The 20,625-nt window shown below is 43.2% G+C and overlaps 2 protein-coding genes across 5 annotated transcripts in view; one reads left to right on the forward strand and one right to left on the reverse strand.

The window, feature by feature from the left end:
- Spag1 (sperm associated antigen 1) overlaps positions 1–5,742 on the forward strand; it is a 53,152-nt gene extending 47,410 nt beyond the window's left edge. The window contains exons 17-19 of the mRNA XM_028766383.1: positions 3,839–3,979; positions 4,985–5,353; positions 5,448–5,742. Coding sequence (XP_028622216.1) covers positions 3,839–3,979; positions 4,985–5,353; positions 5,448–5,579 — 642 coding nt within the window. The 3' untranslated portion in view covers positions 5,580–5,742. The remainder of the gene's footprint in view (positions 1–3,838; positions 3,980–4,984; positions 5,354–5,447) is intronic.
- A 5,120-nt stretch (positions 5,743–10,862) lies between these two features.
- The window catches only part of Rnf19a (ring finger protein 19A, RBR E3 ubiquitin protein ligase), a 43,705-nt gene continuing 33,942 nt past the window's right edge, over positions 10,863–20,625 (reverse strand). For 3 of the 4 annotated variants that reach the window (XM_028766414.1, XM_028766406.1, XM_028766421.1), the window contains exons 6-10: positions 18,879–18,993; positions 18,068–18,229; positions 16,304–16,517; positions 15,019–15,162; positions 10,863–12,936 (exon numbers count right to left, since the gene is read on the reverse strand). In XM_028766414.1, coding sequence (XP_028622247.1) covers positions 12,240–12,936; positions 15,019–15,162; positions 16,304–16,517; positions 18,068–18,229; positions 18,879–18,993 — 1,332 coding nt within the window. In that variant the 3' untranslated portion in view covers positions 10,863–12,239. The remainder of the gene's footprint in view (positions 12,937–15,018; positions 15,163–16,303; positions 16,518–18,067; positions 18,230–18,878; positions 18,994–20,625) is intronic. The other variant, XM_028766430.1, reaches the window with a different exon arrangement.

Below are 20,625 nucleotides of genomic sequence, written 5' to 3' on the forward strand. Positions count from 1 at the left end.
CCGGACCATCAGGCCTCTGTAGATCCCACATCCTCTCAGGCTGCCAGGATAGATGTAGCATGTGGGTGATAGCTGGGGCACCTTTACTGCACCTGGTCATCAGCCTGCCCCTCCGCCGTAACCTTGCTGGGAGCACAGTAATCTGTACGCCTCACGTAGAGACCCTTTAGAGGGTGCGTGGCATGCTAAGTTCAAGAGACTTCTTCACCACTGACTTAGCCTATGGCTAAGTGTTGCAGGTTCACGTACTCTGTACGGCCACTCCTAGAACAGGTCTACCTCATGATGGCTTCTCCTGCTGACTGAATGTCAGAAGCTCTAATAAGGACTGAAAGTTTATACTTTCTTGGAGTGAATCTTAGCAATGTCTATGATGGCACAGACAGATGATATCAAGTTGGAGCAGCTTTCTCCTTTGATTATGACCCGTAGCTTGTTTTTCTGGCTTGGCTTTCTGCCTATCTATCTGTTCAATAGGTTGAGGGCCCTGCTGTGTAAACTCAGTGTCAGCGGCTGAGGCTTTGTTTGTTTGGTTTTGCTGTTGTTTTGAGACAGGTTTCTCTGTGTAGCCCTGGCTGTCCCAGAACTTGGTCTGTAAATCAGGCTGGCCTTGAACTTGGAGATTTGCCTGCTTCTGCCTCCTGAGTGCTGGGATTAAAGGTGTGTGTCACCACCACTACCACTGGCTGAGGCCAAGGCTTTTATAAGATGTGTCAGAGCTTGGGCGTGGAGCAGGATGCTCAGGACTCTAATGCTGTGGCACAAGGCTCACCTTAGATGGCAGGTTCTTTGTCTGCGCCTCTGAGCTGAAGGCTGCCAAGAGTTTGTTATTCTAAGCTGACTTTAAATGTATGTGTTCCAGTTCTTTAAAAGAAGAGATATCCACGTTTGATTTTTTATTACGAATTACTTACTGATTACTGATTATAAGCCAGCTGCTGTTGATTAGATATGGTTTCTTACTTACGTTTATAATAAGTCTATGAGACCCAAATTATCAGCACCTTAGAAAGTATCACTTTAACAGCTCATGACATGCGTGTCTCTTAATAGTATTTCCATAAGCGAGTATACTGTATCTTTAAAAGACGTATATATGTCAGTGTGTGCCACTGCACAGATGTGGTCAGAGGCAACTGTGTGGGGTTGGCTCTGTCCACCTTTATTTGGGTTCCAGGGACCCAACTCAGGAGTCAGGCTTGTGTGGCACATGCTTCTACCTGTTAAGCTACCTCACCAGCCCTATATTGTATCTTCTCTTTAAAAGTGTTTTAATACATTTTTACTTATTTTGTGTGCATACTACCATATACAAGTGGAGGTCAGACAATCACCCATGGGCTCTGTCTTCAGTGATGTGGGTCCTGGGGAGCAAATTCAGGTAGACTAGCGTGATAGCAAGCACCTTTACCCACTGGGTCATCCCAGCATGCCAACTGTAACTTCCTTAAAAAGCATTGAAAGATTATTCGCAGCTCAGCTCAGCTCAGCTCCTCTCCTCTCTCCTCTCCCCTCCCCTCCCCTCCCCTCCTTCTCTCTCTCTCTCATCTGTCCCTGCCTCTCCCCCCTTACTTGCCCACCCCCATGGGTGTGCACCCATGCATGCTCGCACTCTGTGCAAGCACACATGTGGAGGGCAGAGGGTATCCTCAGTAGTCTTCAGCTTTTATTGTGTTTGAAACAAGGTTTCTTTTTCACCAGTGTGTACAGCACACTAGACTGGCAGGCTTACAGGCATCCTCTGGACGCCTCTCCCATCTCCCTGTAGGAATGTTGGGTGTGTGTGTGTGTGTGTGTGCATGACATTCACTACTATAGATTACTGTACATGTCCTGGCGAATCTGAGCTTAGTCCCTGTGCTTGCATGAAAGCATTCTTGCCCAGGGAGCTGTCTCCCAACAGGGTGGCTTGCAACTTTGTTTCCTTTTTGCCAGAGCCACACTCTGGTGGAAGCTCTGCTCTTTTGTGGCCCCTCCCTTCCGGAGAGAAGGGAAGCAAGCCCCTCCCCTCTGTACCCATCTCAAGTCTTGCTTCACTTTATTGCATCAAGACAACTCAGATATACTTGCAAGCTGTTGCTTTTTATTGTTTCCTCTGATGGGATCTAAGGAACCTTAGGGGACAAGGACAAGGCTGTCCTGTCACCTCATTCCCATCTCCAAAGGGACGGCTCAGTGACTTCTGTGGACTGGCAACCCTGTGTGCCACCTCCCCTGCTGTCCCGCCCAGTATCCCTTTACCCAGCATCCTTGCTGCCTGCGTGCTTCTCCAAGTGCTTCCTGATTTCTCATCACTCCTGCAACCAAACAGACTGGTCCTCAGGCAGACGCTTGAATGGGTGAAAATCCTGAATGAGTGTGTCCACTTCCCAGCCTGCAGCTCTCAGACCTATTCTCAGACTTTGACATTGGGCTGCACTGGATTGTCACCCGCCTCTGGGCATGACTGCAGAGCTTGGAGATGGTCTTAGGGTGGTAAGTGCGTGGGCTGTTGTCAACACCACGCCTTGCCTTCCAGTTGCATGCTTACCTCTCTCCTGTGCGCCCCATCTAGGACACCTCAGTGTGAACGTAACGTCTGTTTCCTTCAGAGCTTCTGAGTGTTCTGACGGTGGTATGTAGGTGTGTTACTGATAGTGCAGAATGTGTTAGGGTCTGCCAGCAACTTAACTTTTTAATAAACGACACTCCAGCCCTGAGGAGTTACTCTCAACACGTTATTCTTTCTCTAGTGTGATGTAGAAGGAAGGTGGTACAGCTAGTCTCCCGGGCTGCTGGGCAGCCTCTAGTTCAGGTGTCTGTTTCAGCGCCCAGTGCATGCTCCCACAGTGCGTGACCCACAGTTGGGCTCTGGTCTGTACTCCCGAACGTTGCTGAAATGACAAAGCCGTCTCTGCTTGTAGAGTACATTACTCATGCAACTCAAAAGTGAGACGAAGATTTGGTACTGGCCAGTTTTCAACAGGGAACAACTTTGGAAGGTTCTGTGGAACAGGAGTATTAGAAAAGCTACCCTCTGTGGTGCCCACTATGGCTTAGCTATGGGCTAGCTCATTCACTCCTTGCTGAAGCCTTAGGAAAGCTCGTTTTTACTTCGGACTTCATTTTGCTTTTTTGCTCTGGGTGGGTTTGGACTTCTGGGCTCAAACCATTCTCTTGCTTCAGCCTCCAGAGTAGCTAGGGCTGGGGCTGCGCTCTATTCCTGCTTAGAATCTGTTTCACTAACGGGTCTGTGGTGCTTCATAGTTATCATTAGTCTGATTAGATTTAGCATCACCATGGAAACATACCTCTGGGCATGTTTCGAGGGAACATCTAGTTTATGGTAAAGTGCGAAGATCCACCCTGAATGTGAGCGGTGACATTTAATAAAGGGGAACTGAGTACAAACATCTGTCTCTCTGCTTCCTGAGTGTGGACGTGTGTGACCAGCTGCAGCCCGCCCCTAAATTCATACCTTCCCTGCAATGATGACCAGACCCTAAAACTGTGAGCCAAAATAAATCCTTCCTTTAAATGGTCAGGAATTGTTCCAGCAACAGCAAAAGTAACTGAGGCCAGTCAGCTCCACCTGTCTTTCTCTCGTTCAGTGTATGAGTGTGGACAACACAAAAGGTTGGAGTGAGGGAATGGAGCCTGACAGGGTGCCTCTGAGCCCTCCTCACTGCAGTGGAGGCTTGTCCTGTGGACTGTCTCACAGCAGACTCAGCCACATGCCCACTGTGAATGGCACTGACAGAAGCCCCGCACACCCTGCACACATCACTGTTGCCCAGGCTAACCTTTCTAGGGTTAGCCTCAGACCCATGCAAACTGTCCTATGATTTTATTTTTTCAGAACTGCCGGGAAAGCATGGTAGACCCCAGTCAAGTCCTCCTAAGCCCAGGTTCTGGTGAGGCAGCCAGACTCCTAGACACTAAGAATGACACAGCACCTCCCAGCATAGGAAGGGAGAGGAGGAGAATCGAAGTCCAAGAGGTATGTGTAGTTCATACTCTTTGAAAGCACCCTGCTGAGATTTTACACAGAATCTAAGGTTATTCCCTGTGAATTTGGCAGGACCTTTTCCTTTTAATGCTGATTGTCAACGAAAACGGTGTGAAGACAGAATTTGTCCTTTGATGCATCATTGGCCACTGTTTCTCTCAGTGTGGGCCATGGATGGGGGGGGTGTCCCAATGTGGGTACGTTATTTTCACTGCCCAGGAGTCATAGGCTTCTCCTCAGGGTAGACTTGAAGAGATGGCCAGGACTTCTTTTCAGCCCTGCCAACCCCTGGTGGAGTCCTTTCCAGGCCAACTTATCTTTTTTATTGTTTTGTTTCAGTCATTTAGACCAGGCTGGCCTTGAATTCAGAGATCTGCCTGTCTCTGCCTCCCAAGGGCTGAGATTGAGGGCACAGACCATCTCTCCTGTCCCATCTCTCTCCTTGTTTAATCTCTCTTCAGTAATCTGGGCTTCTCCAAGACAGCCTGGCTGTCATACCTACCTCGGAGATTCCTAGAAAGCCACATGATTTGCTTTGCCATTAATGAAGAATGTCAGGGCATAAATTCCTGTACATCCATGAATGCTAACTTCCTATTTATGGTCTGACATTTCCACTAAAAGGCGACAGGTGGGAACCCATGACTTTAACCCCTTTAAGCAAGAAAAAAGTATTTTAAGAGACATGAAAAATGTAGGCTCATTTTGTTACATATAAGGAAATGGAAATGAATGTAAAACTAGTCCTGAAAATAGAAAAACTGATATAGGCCTTCAGATTTTTTTTTAATGTAGAATACTTTCTAAAAATGTTTTATGTTCTGACTTCTCTTTCTTAAAGAAATTATGAATTGTAAACTATATTAAAACTTTTATTTTCACTTAGCATTTTACTGAAATACTGTGTATAGCTCTCAGTTCACAGTGCTAAGTGTGACTTGGGATGGATATGCCTGGTATTCCGTGTCCTGACGTGCTGTATTTTCTGTTGGGTAGGTGGATGACAGCAGTGACGAAGAGCCTGAGAGACCCCCAGGGGCCTCTGCCACCTCCCCACCTGCCAAAGAGGGGGTGGAAGACAGGCAGTCTGCAGAACAAGCTGAACAACTTGAGGTCTCCAGGCCTAGGAATGCCTATGAGTTCGGACAGGTCCTAAACACTATCAGCGCCAGGAACGATTTAGAGGCCTGCGCACATCTTTTAGCCATCACTGCACCCAAAGACCTGCCAGTGCTGCTAAGTAACAAACTTGAAGGGGACATGTTCCTCCTCATCATTCAGGCACTGAAAAGCCACCTTGTGGCCAAGGAGCCCTCACTGGTGTATGAGCATCTCTTGTATCTGAGCCGAGCAGAGAGGTTTAAGGTAAGTGGTGATGCGCCCGGAGGAACCTGCTAGTCCTGGGCTCTGCAGCCTTGAAAGTGTGGCTCATGCTCACAGGACCCTTGCCCTTTTCCAGATGATGCTGACACTGATTAGCAAAGGCCAAAAGGAGCAGATGGTGCAGCTGCTTGATGGCCTGTTGGACACACAGGCCAACTGTTTCACTGCAGAGGATGTACAGGCCCTACGAAGGCAGTATGAGCTTTAACTTGGGGTTGCTCAGTTCCAGACAGCATGATGATGGAGTTCCATGGGTAGAGCCACACCCACAAGGATCCTTGTTTGGACATCAGATGTACTTATTTTTCTATCCAGAACATGTATATTCTACAATCTGATTTTTATTGTAAATATTCTCTTCTGTACTAGAGCCAACACCTTTATATTTAATAACCATATTCAGAACTTGGCAAATTACACTCTAATTTATAATACATTTTCTTTTAATGACATACCTATTAAAATCTTAAAATACATTCTTTGTGGTGGCAGTTCTTTCAGGTTTGATAGGAATCGGTGTCCTCAGTTCTTTAAAAGCAAATGTTACCAGTGATGACTCCATTACTTTCTTTCCCACTCAGATACACAAAATCCACTTTAGAGAAGTGGCGTATTATCACTTGAAATGAAACCTAACACTTACCTCTATGAGATCATTATAGTTTATTAATTTAGACCCCAAGGGAGTTATTTTTTCTAATATTTTTCTTTACTTTCTCTTCTACATTGCTTGTAAGCAGTAAGACTATATGAAACAAATTCACCCTGCCTTTGTGTTTAAATTGTCACCCTAGCCCACAGTTCCCAGATGTCCCCAACCCAACCTTTTGTTTTCTGCCTTGTTTTTCTTTACTGTAACAAGTGAAAAAAGTCATTGGATGTTCCTTTTTCTGGGTTAAAGGTATTTCCTATACAATAAACATTCAAGCCTTTATTTATTTAATGTGCGTGTGCCTGTGTGTCCATATGTGTACCTTGTGCATGCAGGCTACATAGGCCAGAACACTGGATCCTCTAGAACTGGAGTTAGAGATGGCAGTGACCTTGCTGGTATCCTGTCTTTTGCAAACCCAGCCATCTCTGCAGCCTCAGTGTTCAGGTCTTACCCAGTGTGTCGTCACTTCCTTCTGTATTCCATGAGCATTTTTTCCAGAAGTATTGTTCATTTTAAAGTTGAGTTGAAAGGTGAACATCATTTTTACATCTCACCTTTTACAATTACAATATTTAAGATTCATCGCGGATAAATGGTACCTTTCAAACCCTGCCTTTTTTTTTTTTAATCTCAAGTAGGTCTCTCCTTTGTTCTTAGGTGAAAATCTACTGTAATTGGTCCTCTAATCCATAAACAAATACATTTGTAGCCAGTCTTTGCTACCTTATGGGTTCTTCTTTTTCCTACCCTTTATCTCCTTGGTTTCGCTCCTATCACTAGATAGGAAGAGGTGCGGGGGAGATTCAGACAGACAGACAGACAGACAGAGAATCTCTGACTCTCATTTCTTCCCTTTTGTTTCTTTGAGCATGAGTACTAACAAACTGCAACCAACCCCCCTGAAGGACCGCCATGCCTATTGGGGCCCTAGCATTTATATAGCCTCTGAAAAATTCCCAGAGTTTCAAACAATATACCAACAGAAGTTATCTCAGCTGACAAAATCATGAGGCAAATCACAGTCAGTTGCTGTGGACAGTCCAAACCAGCCTATATCCCTGTATCTAGAATTAAAATGAAAACATTCTTTTAATAGTCCTGTGTTTTTTAAAGAAACCAAGATTCCACAATTGTCACTACATGGTTTCTCCTTAATGTTGCTTTTATAAACAGTGGATGATGGATTGTTGCATATACATACATGATGGCAAAGGAGATTATATCATCTATGATGTCATATATAGCTTGTTCAAGTATACTCTACTGGTCACACCACACAGCAATCATGACGTTTCTCTGAATATGGATGGATGACGAACTGCCTTCATCCATGTTACTGGAAGAGGGTAAGAAGACCACCTTGAATGCTCTGCCTATGCTGTGACACAGGAGCACCTCTCAGGACAGAGAGAGGCAGGTGAGTGACTACTGCTGGAGCTCTGGCGCCCCCACCTGGTCCTGGTCTGTGACAGCTCTCAAGTGCTGCTGGCCGCAGGGATCACCTACCCTTCCCTATACACTAAGTAAGGACTGTCCCTGCAGCATGTGGCCCAGGATGCTGAATGATAGCTGCTGAATGAACGGACCTGGAAGGCCCATTTCCAAGGTCAGATCAGAGAGGCTCAATTATTGAGAAGACTCTGAAGAGGAGAAACTCTCTAGCCCACTCTTGGAGTGCCTTCATAGTCACTTCAAAAGTTACCTCTTTTAAGCCCTCAGACAGCTGGAACGCACGGCCAGCCCACTGGCTGAGAAGCTACATGTGTAGAAACTAATACTCAAGGGAACTAAACTATTTATGACCCTCAGAATAAAGCACTGGTGGCGATAAGCCTTAGTTTATTCTTAATTTGGAGGGAAAAGAACAATGATATCAAATATAAGGCTCTCTAGTAGAAAAAAACGTGTCAATGGAGTTTTCAAGGGCCTTGGGGACCACAGGGACAATGGCATAGAGTCTAAGCCAGGTTGTGAATCAGACTCCAGTCCATGAGAAAGAAGAGCTAAGGATTAAATTGCTTTGCTGTGGAGTCTTCAGTGTCACACACAAGGGAAGCAGTCTAGTACCCAGGCCACGTGGCAGGACAGTGGAAGAGCAGCCTGATGATCTGCCTTCCCTTAGGGTTTACAGTTCCTCAAGTCAGGCTTAGAACACTGCTCTATGCCCTCGTCTCTTTTAGGTCAGTATTTCTGTCTGTGTAGCAAAAATGACTTTCCTACAATGGATTGGTATGTTGGGAGCGAATTCAGTCAGTGAAGTTTCACCCTATGCTACACAGGGGTTTACACGGGGTTTACTAAGAAGTCACACTAACAGAAAAAGTCTTGGCAAGTGTGGTAAAGCTGCACTCACACACAGTGCTGCTGAGACTAGACAGTGGACTGTTAGTTTCTCAGAAACTTAAAACAACTGCTATTGGACCAATAATTCTCAAACCCAAGAAAATAAGATATATGAGAACATTATCATAAAAATAACAGAGATCACTGAAATATCCACTGCCCACTGACTGATGTGTTAACAAATGTTCCAACCAAAAGAGGAGTGGTGGAACCGGGTGCTGGGTGAAGCTGGGAGTCAAAGCTGGGTGAGGCACACTCCGTGAGTCTGCACATATACACGTCCATATGGCCAAACTCAGAAACTGCAAGTCTGTGCTTGGGAGAAACTAAAAGAAGGCAAGGGGAACCAATGGTGGCCAGTGAAAAACGTTCTGCAGTTAGTGATGGCCATACAAATCTTTGAACAGAATAAAAGCTACTGAATACTACACTTTAAAAGGTGGATTTCATGGTACATGAAATGCATCTCAAGTTTTTTTTTTTAAACAAAAAACAAAAAAAAGAAAAAAAAAACAAGCAAACTTGGGGGTAGGAGTGGGACCTGCCTAGGTGGCGGGAAATGAGGTAAACCCAAAGGCCTCCTGGCCAGTCCTGTAAGGCAACAGTTTGTGCTTTGGGGTAACTTACTGAGCTGAGTAAAAGCTAAAGGAGCAGAAACCTGAATACCTCTGACAACACAGGCTAGGACAGCCACTCTCTCAGTCTTCACACTGTGTTGGAGGCTGAAGTCAGTAAAACAGGCCAAACAACGTATTTTACAAAAGGTTTCCAGAAAGGAAGTAAAGCTTCCGTTCTAGTATTTTCAGACATAATTCTCTACATACAGAATCCTACAGACTCTATAGTTATAGATATGAGGTTATACGAATGAAAACTCAATAGTATGTTTGGAACAATAAAAACTCAGGCGTATGGGGAAGGGTGTAGTGGCACATGCCTTCAGTCCCAGCGAAGGAGGCAAAGGCAGGTGGGAGGCCAGCCTGGTCTATAAAACAAATTCCAGGCCAACCAAAGCTACATAGTGAGATTCTATCACAAAAAACACCAATACATAAAGATAAAAATAAAAAAGCTAAGACTAAGTACAATTTAAGGCTAGGGAAGACTTTGATCAAGATCAGGTCTGAATGATACAATCAGACAAACTAACAAGACATCTATTGCATGCAACACATACATACAAAAATCAACAAATAGGAAGGCATGATCTCCTGTGAATGCAATTATAATACTTGGGAGGCTGAGGCAGGAGAGTCACCAGTTCAATACTAGCCTCAACCAACCAACAAACCTACCAACCAACCAACCAACCAACCAACCAAAAACACACTAAAAATACAAACAAAAAACAACGTCCCCCCATCCCCCCAAAGAAACCAAAACCAACCAACCAAAAAAACAAAACCCCAAGCCCTGTAAGTAAAACACAGGCTGGCATGATGGCTCAGTAGGTAAAGGTGGTTTGTGGCACAAACCTGGCAACCTGAGTTTTATCTTCAAGACCCAAATAATGGTAGAAGAACAGAACTGACTTCAGAAAGTTTTTCTGATCTATATTTGAATGTCATGTGATCCATACCAAATATTAATTTTTAAAAACTATCAAAAATTTGTTAGTGTGTCAAATGTATTGGGAATACAGGTACCTTTATAGCTTTTCTATAAAATCAAAAACTTCTAAACCACAATGTTCACATAAGCATGATGGAGGCTGGGCATGGCGGTGCACGCGTGCAATCCCAGCACTCAGGCAGCAGGGGCTGGAGGCTCTCTATGAATTCAAGTACAGCCTGCTTTAACATAGTATGCTCTAGGACAGCTAGAACTGAAAAGAAAAGAGAGAAAATAGAATTCACAGGCGAGGGGAATAAAGGTGAAAATCTGACACAGAGAAAAAGGTTAGTTCTAAGATTGTTGGATGAGAAATTCAGCAAATATTTTCTTTTGGGCTATACCAGAATTATCTCAATGGCTTGTAATGTTGATGAATTTTGCTAGATAGCAAATGTGATGGCTTTTTACAGTAAAAACTACATCTGGAGTTAAAATCCAATCAGGTGAATACACTTGTGAGGGTTTGTTCTGAATTAAGTCGTTTGAAATGGGAAGGACCCCCCCCCCAACCTGAATCTTGAGGTAGGAAGATCTGTCTATCTTTACTGTGGACCACGCCTTCTAGCGGCAGCCTAGATAAAGAACACAGAAGAAGGAAGCTTTTGCATTTCCTTCACTAGCATTAGAGCCTACTTCTTTGGGATTCTGTCGTACACAGAAGACCAGCTGAGACATCCAGCCTTATGGACTGAGCAGCTATGGAATTCTTGGAGTTTTACTGGTCGACAATCATTGTTGGCTAGCTGGACCACAGCCCGTGAGACACAAATCTCCTTTTCTATACGTACATATTCATTCTATCAATTCTGTCCCTCTAGAGAACCCCAATAAAGCAAATGAGTAATCCATAGTTGTAATAATTCCTGGGCACACACCAAATCCATTAGTATTTACATTTATTTCATGTCCGCTGTTTACACACTCATTACTGAACAAAATTGGAATGCAAACAAATGTACAAACACCATAATGAGCAGTATCAGCTACAAGAACTGGCACTAGTGTTATCTAAGCAGACTAATGGACGCATCAAGGAAAAGGACGGTACAGGACTGCAGCCCGGACATTTCCCAATGCTCAGTAGCACCATACTGGTAATACTTAAAGGAACACCTAAGGTGGAGGGCTCGACTGCTGTGAGGCTAGTCTGCCAGGAGAGCTGTGTGGGAAGCCATAGTGCAGGCAGGATTTTGGCCAACTTCTGCTTGTGTCAGCTGAACATCCCCCGTAAACCAAAGCAAAAGGAAACGAAGCCACACATAGACCTTTTGTGTAAGCTTGGTACAAGCTCTGCATTGTTTTGATTTCATGGTTCAAAAAGATATACATGTTAAAAATTGAGGTTATGTAACGTTAAATTTACTAAAGCCTGAGTGTGTCTTTGGTAGGTGAATACTTTTTCAGTGTAGTTAATAATCACATTCATGTTTACCTATTTCCTGTATTTTCTATATAATCCAAGGTGGCCAGAGAAGACATTATGGGAAATGATAGAGCAAAATTCTCAAATGACGAGGCTCATAAAACCCAGTCTCTCCCAAAGGCACCAAGAATCAAAGGGCACTCATTTCCCTTAGTGACAGGTGACTAATACTTCCATCCTAACGGGACTGTATTCTGCTGCTGTCAGTCCCTTCTTCTAACATGGCAACAACAACACAGGAGATATGTAACGGTACAAGTATTTCTACTTCAGAGTTGTGCAAAAACTAACACAATCTTGCTCAAGTGTCTAAGTGTCCAATGGTTACCAATGGGCTACATTAAGCTTTCTACCCACACTGCGTATGAAGAATGAGTGTAAGCTCAGTGATGAAGAGAAACGTCACAAAGAGGATCACAGACCAGGTAATCTGCCAAGATCCACCCTTAGTGGTTTCAATAAATGTCACTAACCACTTATCCCCAAGCCTCAATTTTTCTTAAGAATGCCATAGAACAGTGTTAGTATCATATGATTATAAATTAAGCCCAGTTTCTACCTAAATACACAAGTATGTGCATCAAGCAGTGTTTTGTGACAAGAACACAAAACATGCCTTTTTCTTATGTTATTATTCTCGTACTAATACACTTTAAAGCCTTCATTTTATAATTTGGTAATTAATATCCACATGAAACACAATGCTTTGCTAGACATACAAAATGTATTTGCATTATGATTATGAAACCTGGCTGTTGCTGGTAACTTAAGCTTCGTTCAACCAGCTCCCAACAAGGCTGTTCAGTGGTTCTTACTCTGCAGCATTCATGGGCCTAAATTTCAGTCTGGACAGCGACTTTCAAGTCTGCCGTCTGGTGCGAGTGGTTATTATTTGTCTCTCTCAGTGTATCACCAAAGCACAGATCCACAGTCGGCTTCCCCCCACTCCTGCCGCTGCCGTGGTCGTCTGCAGGATGGCTTGGCTGTGGGACTTCTGAACAGGAAGCAGTTTTGGAAAGCAGAGAACTGCTACACTGGTGTGGTGAATTCTCCAGCCGGTCATTTTCTACCTCAGGAAGGGTGCTCACAGCTGTGAAGCGGGCGTGGCAATCACTGGAACCGTGACTACACGACGTTCTCATGCTTTCTAAGTCTGAGCAGCTAAATTCAGAAAAGTGACTCGAGTGGGAATCTGCTACAGACGGCACGCTGTCGCTGAGGGACGGCGCCTCAGACTCACTTGAGTTCGTGCTTTGCTGCTCTAACAACTGTGCATCCATGTCCTCTCTGGTCTCATTGATCTTCATGTTACCCTTTTTCCTCAGTTTACCACTTTTTGACTTTTTTCCTCCTGTTGCTTCTTTGGCCCACTTGGTAGCACTGGATTTACCATCGGGTAGGCCGCTGGATGACCCGCCCGTGTGGCCTCGGGCAGCACAGCTGTCGTCCACACTGCTGCTTCCGCTGTTGTGTCGGAACTTGAATGGCTTTGACTCAATATCCACTTGCACTTCCATACTGTTCCCTTCTCTGGAACAGAGTAACAGAAATGAAACTACTTCCACCTTCACTTTTACTTCCGTTTGGATGAAAACAAAGGGGGAGAAGCTTTTCTATGAAAATTATGAAGCCTATAAACAGAAGCTGTTGGAGCATTTTAATGCAGGTTACATTCTACTAACATAAAACTACACAAAAAGAGGACTGTCCTTGTGTTTGAGACAGGGTGTAACTGACTATGCAACCCTGGCTGACTTAGAACTTAGAAAGCTGTCTGCCTCTGCCTCCTGAGTGCTAAACTAAAGTAAAGTTCACCACGATGAACACTCCGAGAGGATCATTTTAATTCTTCATCTAAAAAGATAATTTATTATTCTACATATATAGGTTTGTACCTGAATATATGTATATGTGTGTGTGTATGTGTATATGTGTGTGTATATATGTGTGTGTGTATGTATGTATGTGTGTGTGTATGTGCATGTGTGTATGTGTGTGTGTGTGTGTGTATGTGTATATATGTGTGTATATGTGTGTGTGTATATGTGTGTGTGTATGTGTGTATGTGTGTGTGTATGTGTGTATGTGTATATGTGTGTGTGTATGTGTATGTGTGTGTATGTGTGTGTGTGTGTGTGTGTGTGTGTATGTATGTGTATATGTGAGCAGGTACCAGCAGAGGCCAGAAGAGGGCATCAGATCCTCAGAAACTGGAGTCACAGGTAGATATGAATCACCTAATGTGGGTTCGGTGTAGAACTGAATCCAGGTCTTCTAGAAAAGGAGTAAGTACTGCTGACCCTTCTCTCCAGCCCCTTAACCCAACCAGACCAAGTTCCCACTCTAGTGACAATAACATAAATATCTATAAAACTGAGTTCTCGGTATAGCAAGAATAACACATGCCTAGTTACCAAGAGCTAGAAATAACACCCAAGTGCTGCTAAGTCTTGAGCTAGCATGATGTCAACTGATTGCAAATGTCGGACTGGGTTGTATTTTGAAGTGATTTAGGGGGAAAACTGACCATGAAGCAAGCAAGTAATGAACTGAGCACTTCAATGGGTAAATGGATGAGGTCAATTCTAAGTTCATCAAGCGGCAGATATTTACAGAATTCTGAATCTGATGAGGAAGAATTTAGCAAGGGTTACCTTTCTCTTTCTGACTCAAGTGATGATTATGAAGAAGCATTGAGTGAAAGTGAAAGTGATGATTCTAAAAATCAAAGACAATGTTGGAAGAAGGGGGCCTGCTTGTGCCCTCAATCAAGTGACAGGGGAGATGCCAGTGTGATCCACGAGGAACGGACTAGGAACACTGTGGCACCAAATGTGGATCTTAGCGTCAGTGAGGATGATAAACATCCGTGGTCATATCACTGAAGAAAACACAGGCAGGCACAGGTCTTCTCTTCTTGTTTATCCAGGACCCCAGACCACCATTCCCCTGAAATTCCACTGGCACTTCGAGTGACCGTGTGTGTGCTGTGTTCTGTGTGCATGGAGAAGTACCTCACATACAACTGACAGAACTTTGGAGGATCATAAAAGGAAAACCCATACAAGAGAGTCAAGGCATACTCTACAAAAGTACCTGTGCATCAAGGAAGGCTCTACCTATTGGGTAGCCTGGCACACAAGAGCTGAGTATGGTGATAGAAGCAAAGTAGGCCTATTTTCTACAATCTCTCCAAGTTTCATCTAAATCTAACCACTGTTATGCATGTTATGAACAATTTTCTAAAGTTTCTACATTTTTTTTTTTTTCAAAACTTTGCTCAGGGGCTCAGGTCTGGTAGGGTTGATGCTTCAAGTTTAAAAATAGCAGTAGGTACATTGACCACTTTTCTGTTGTGGGCACAGGCATCAGCATTTCCTGCCTCAGAACATTTTTCATGCTTCACCAACCCAAGTCCTCTCCTCACCACAGGTCGGTCCCCACTCTCCTTCCCACTCTTCACAACCACTCATTTACTTTTTACCGTGATGGAGTCCCTCCTCTGAACGAACATCTCACTGACTCCTCAGAGACTGTGCCCACTGACAGGGGTACTTCCTTTTAAATTTTAAAAAACCTTCTGATTTTATAGGAAGAAACACTCTTTCCTACCTGTCCAGAGGGATGTAGGAGTTCAGAATAGATCCCGCCATTGCTTTGGTGCTGGCGTTATCACTGACTGTTCCCAAGCTCACTGTGCCAGATTCTCCACTGAGACTACACCGTTCTTTCTGTACATCTGCTTGTACTTCCAACCTTAAAGAGAAAGGCATCATATAAACCCTCCATCATTTATAGCTCAGCAATCATAATACATATCTTTAAATAAGTCAGGTAAAAGCTTCAGTAATAAAATTTTAGACACTGCAACTCTTCAGTTCCCATTTGTTTGATGATACAGATAGTAATGTGGTATTCTGAACAACATCCATCCCAGAGGGTCAACAGAACAGGACCCAAAGGAGAAAGACAAACAAAACACATCTTAAAGATCTCCGTTATTTTCACTAGGATACAGTCCTTTGTTCTGTTTCAATATACAATACAAAGTCAGAATATACTGAGCAATAAACATAATAAAACACCTTTAACCCCATCTCTTAGAAGACAAAAGCAGGCTGGTCACTTGAGTTTGAGGGCAGCCTGGGCTATATGTTGAGTTCCAGGCTACACAGGGCTATATATAGTAAGACTTTTATCTCAAATAATAATGAAAAAAATCCTATACTAAAAAGGGTTCTAATAAACAACTTTAGCCCATATCTGATTGTGTAATAAGAGGTAACAATATATATACCACCACAATTAATTTCTATCCAACTATAAACTACCTAAAATAAAATGACTGATTTATCTTTTAATTCATCTACCTTCCTTCACATAAAAAAGCTAAAACAGAAATGGTAAATCAGAAAAACAAACAAAACAAGGTAAGATAAACATGCTAATTTTTCCTCATGTCTCTAAGGGCATCAGTGAGACTTAGTGAGAGATGGTCACTGTCATTTTAGGGTGCAGGCTGACTGCTCCAGTCCTGCTTCAGGATCTGGGGCATCCTGACTCCACCAGTTCCCCAGGCCTCAGGCCAAGTCTCCCTCCCTTGTAGCCTCCCTCCCTCGGACAGTCAGTCAGTCAGTCAGTCAGACAGTCTGTCTGTCTATCTGTCTCACAGAAGCAGGAACCATGGCTTTTTTTTCACTTACACAGCTCCAGTTAGGTGAGCTTCATTAGGAGCAAAGTTATTTCTCAGGACTTAGTTTTTATTCCAACAGTATCAAATACAGTAAAAAAAAAAAAATCTAATCATCTTTCCCTAAATTTTATTTTTTAACCTTAGGCTAATTATCATGCTTTGCATTTATATTGTTCATCTAATTAATATCTGGTCTTTACTTACCTGTTGAAACAGTTCACCATGGCACTTCCTGACAGGCTGCCCGTGATACTTGCTCCAGCCAATGCCATGGTGCTGGCTGTCTCACTCAGGTTGTCTCTGATGGTGCCTATTCGATCCATGTGGCTTCCACTTGCACTCAAACTGCCAGTTAGACCACCAACACTCCCCTCCCCTATGCTAGGGTTGTGCCTTGCTTCTGCTACTGATGTTGTATCTAAATGTAAAATAATTCAAGAAATGAAATAAGAATGATTACTCATGTTCCTGCTTTCAAGTCCTACTTGATTTCAGAACGGTATCAGACTACAAAGGACAAATCACATCCATGATTAGGCATAAAGAGAACTACTTCAGGGTGTGTAACTCAATTTGAGACAGCCCTTAAACTGAAGATGTTATTTTCTTATTTTTTTGTTGGCTAAGTCCAGAAGTTGTAGGATTTTTAAATGACCTATGTAATAGGCCTCCCTGGTCAGCATGGGGTTCCAGTGAGAGATCTTATTTTCTAGATTAGTAAGATCAGGACAAAAGTTGACTTCTAGATATAGTTTACAGTTCTAATTGTCTATAAACTATTATAAGACATGTTAGTATTATGCTGTGATTTTACAGAACTATTCACATGCTTTGTACTGAGGAATTTACTTATTTATGCCAGCTCCTATTACACATCCAGTCATATGACAAAGCTATCAGAACCAGCAGGTAAGGGAGTGAGGAGAGATGGCTGCACACACAAGTAAGTCCTGCACACAGCATGACTATGAAGGACATGACTATGAAGCCCTCTTTCTTATAAGGTCACATTCATATGACATTCAAAGGCAGGGAACTGGTGCTATAAAATTACCTGAGAGAAGAGTATGCTAGGCAGAGGAAACACAAGTTAAAAGTCTAAAAACGAGTAGGACTGTCATATTCGAGGAGAGGTGGGGTGAGACAGGATAGGAAGGGGTATGTTCAGTAGTCAGGGCAGGGTGTGGACCTTAACAAGGTCTCCCAACACCCTGCTCTCCATGTAAACATGCAGACAGTCAAGACATTTCAAGAGAAGGTAATCAAAAGTAAAGTGACAGGGCTCTGAGGAACTGGCCGAAATACTTGTAGAGATGCACAGAAAGTACAAAAGGGCTTCACTCTTAAGACATCTGCCTAAGACAAACACATGTGACAAAAACTGCTGGATACAGAAAAAGCACTGTTTAAAGCAAGCTGATCACTGGCACTTCTACTGGCAGTGTGTAAAGCCTTTGACTCTTCGTACTTTCTGCCCACGACAGTTCTAATTTGTATCCCTTAAAATAATACAGAAAATGTTCTGATTTATCAACCATCTGTCACTGATCTCACTTTATTTCTCCTCATGTCCTTCTCACAGGACGTCACAATGGACAGAGCGCAGCGCTGTAGGCATGTTCTACTTTCCAGAGGCCATCCTTAGTAAGAGGTAAGCACCAGAACCTCGGCTCTCTCACACATTTGCCTGCCTTGGGCAATTCCTTTCATAGCCGTGCTTCCGGATGAAAACTACAAGTCGTCAGGTATGACCATCACTCCCAGAACAAGGGAAGCAGAAGCCGGCTTGTTGTGTACAGCAAGTTCCAGGCCAGTCAAGGCTATACAGTGAGACCCTGTCTCAGCATGAGCAGAAAGAGAAGAAGAGAGAGGAGAGGGAGAGGGAGAGGGAGAGGGAGTGCCTGCGTTGAACACAATGAGGCCTCGTAAAGGGAGCCAGGTGAATGCATCCTTTCCTGTTTGACTCACCTATGGCTGCGTTAGTCCCACCGACGTTTATGTCGTTCTCATCATCAAACTCAATCCTCACTCCTTTCCCATTGCCAGCTGAAACGCCACAACCCCCGCTTCGGCAGAGGGAAATTGGGACCACACCATAGACATAAGCTAACATGATAGGAACACCAATGCCTAGAAGGGAATAAAATCAAGTTATTAGAAACAAAAATATTCTTGCTAATTAGTGATTATAAATTGCCTATTTTAAAATGAGCTCTAGGACACAATGAGAATTTTTAAAAAGTTAAATCAAGCTGGACTGAATGCCCAGAAAAAATTAAAAATTTAGATTAACAACAACAACAAAAGAAACCAAAAATGAATCACAGAAATATGATGTCTATTTCAGGAGAAGGTGTACAGAGTTCTAAAGATCTGGCTAGAACATAGCAAATATAAGATTCCCAGGTAGCCTTCAAGTATAGCACACAGTATAGGGACAGACAGATTCTGTGGACTTTTTAAGTGCAAGCTCCTGAACTCAACTAAAGGAGACGGGCTCCTCATCAGCTATCCTAAGAGGTTCTTGGGGACCGAACCTAGGGCCTTTTGTGTATGTCTGAGGGAAGTGCTGTAACCCTGAGCTACAGACACAGCCCTAAAACTAGGTTCTTAAGTCTACAGTACTTTTAATGAGGTTACTTAAGAAAGCTTCTGTAGGTTCTACTTAAACTGCCTCTTCATTTTATAAGTAATCCTCTTAGCAACAACATAATTGTTAAAAATACCTTTTCTATCCAATTCCTGAGATTTGAGGTAATGCTTTAAAGCACATGCTTACCTACAGTCACTGCAGCTACCACTGGAGATACGATTACAGACAGCGTTACACCACCTGCTATGGCCAGATTCCGCTTGTGTTTTGAAACATCTTTGCCTTCATAGCGATTATGAATCTTAAATTTAAATGGGAATGGAAGTTTAGAGAGGAAAAAAAAACCCATTATATATTTAGTTTAGATGAAACAGTCCTCATACAAGAAAGCTGAAGTAATTTCTCACACAATTTCAGTCAAATGCTCTACTTCAAGGTAAACCACAGTATCATAAATTGTTCCTTATTAAGGACCTGGTTACAGAAGAAGGCAGTGGCTCAGGAGATTTTAGTCTGAGTCAGAAGTTCAATGTCATTCTTGTGTATACTGCTGATTCAAAGCTGGTCTAGGCCATGAGATTCCATCTCACAAAAACAATATTAAGAGTTTCACAGGTTTCTTTCTAAATAAGACTCTCTGAATCAGCCCCCAGGAGAGGCTTCTGCAATTGTTTTTACTCCTAAGAAAAAGTTGAATCTAAAAAGGTGCTGTATGAAACAAATATCACTAAAATACAACATTTCAAGACACCATTTTATGGTAGAAAATATTAACAAAATTATTATCAAGATCCTATCTAGTTATTTACAGTTCAAACAAATAGAGACAAAGGAAAATAATGGTAACCAAAGGATAGCATCACTGTAAAATCCACATTAGTAAATAGAATTATTGTCATAAAATGTTGTGTGAGTTATTAAATGAAACTGGGAAATACTTTAGCATCTTTGTCCTTGAGCCTGTAAGTGCCAAACTAATGAAGGGCATTTCCCATCTGTTTCAAGACATCTTGTGAACAGCCTCCAAAGCACATGGGTAGTCTCTAAAGTAAAGTGCTGGGTCCTCCCTTCTGTGTTTTGTTCTCCAGCTCCTTTCCAGCCCATTCCTAGGCACAATCCTGCAGCAGAGCAAAGCCAAGCTTCGCCGATGCAGGGCAGATCTGTGAGGCCATGGGAAGGAAAGGATCCCTCTGTCACAACTTTTGCTCACCCCCCACACCTTTCCTTCTTTTCTTAAGACAGGAATATAGATAGATAGATAGATAGATAGATAGATAGATAGGTAGGTAGGTAGGTAGGTAGGTAGGTAGACAGACAGACAGACAGACAGACAGACAGACAGACAGATTTTCCAGGCTGGACTGAAACAGGCAATCCCCCTGCCTCAGCTTCCCAAATGCTGGAATTACAGATGTACATCATAGCCTGTCACCTCTGGAGCCTTAGGCACCAGTGTGGAATAACAGTGGACACATCGTCCCATTGCTTTGGTTCAACTTAACTGCTTCTGTTTGCCATTTTATTCCTTCTACTAGTTTCTTTCATTTTTTAAAAACTTTACTATATGTGCATGGGTGTTTTACCTGTATGTATGTCTGTGTCGCATGTGTGTGCCCTGTGGCCAGAGAGGCCAGAAGAGGTCATCAGATCCTTTGGGACTAGAATTACACAGAGTACTGAGAACTCTTCTGGAAGAGCAACCATCTGTTAGTCACTGAGCCGTCTCCCCAGACCCCACACCCCTCGATTCTTAACACCTGACCCTAACGTTAGCTCAAGTTCTCCTCAACATGATGACTATAGCCAAGGATGGCCGTGAACTCCTGACCCGCTCCTAACTCCTAATGCTGGGATGACAGGCCTACCTAGCTTGTTCATTATTCTCGACACATCTACTTTTTGTTGTAACTGAAAGCTGTTTTCTGGCACTTTC

The sequence above is a fragment of the Grammomys surdaster genome, unplaced genomic scaffold (genome assembly GCF_004785775.1).
Source record: "Grammomys surdaster isolate TR1022 unplaced genomic scaffold, NIH_TR_1.0 63, whole genome shotgun sequence".
Lineage (NCBI taxonomy): Eukaryota > Metazoa > Chordata > Mammalia > Rodentia > Muridae > Grammomys > Grammomys surdaster.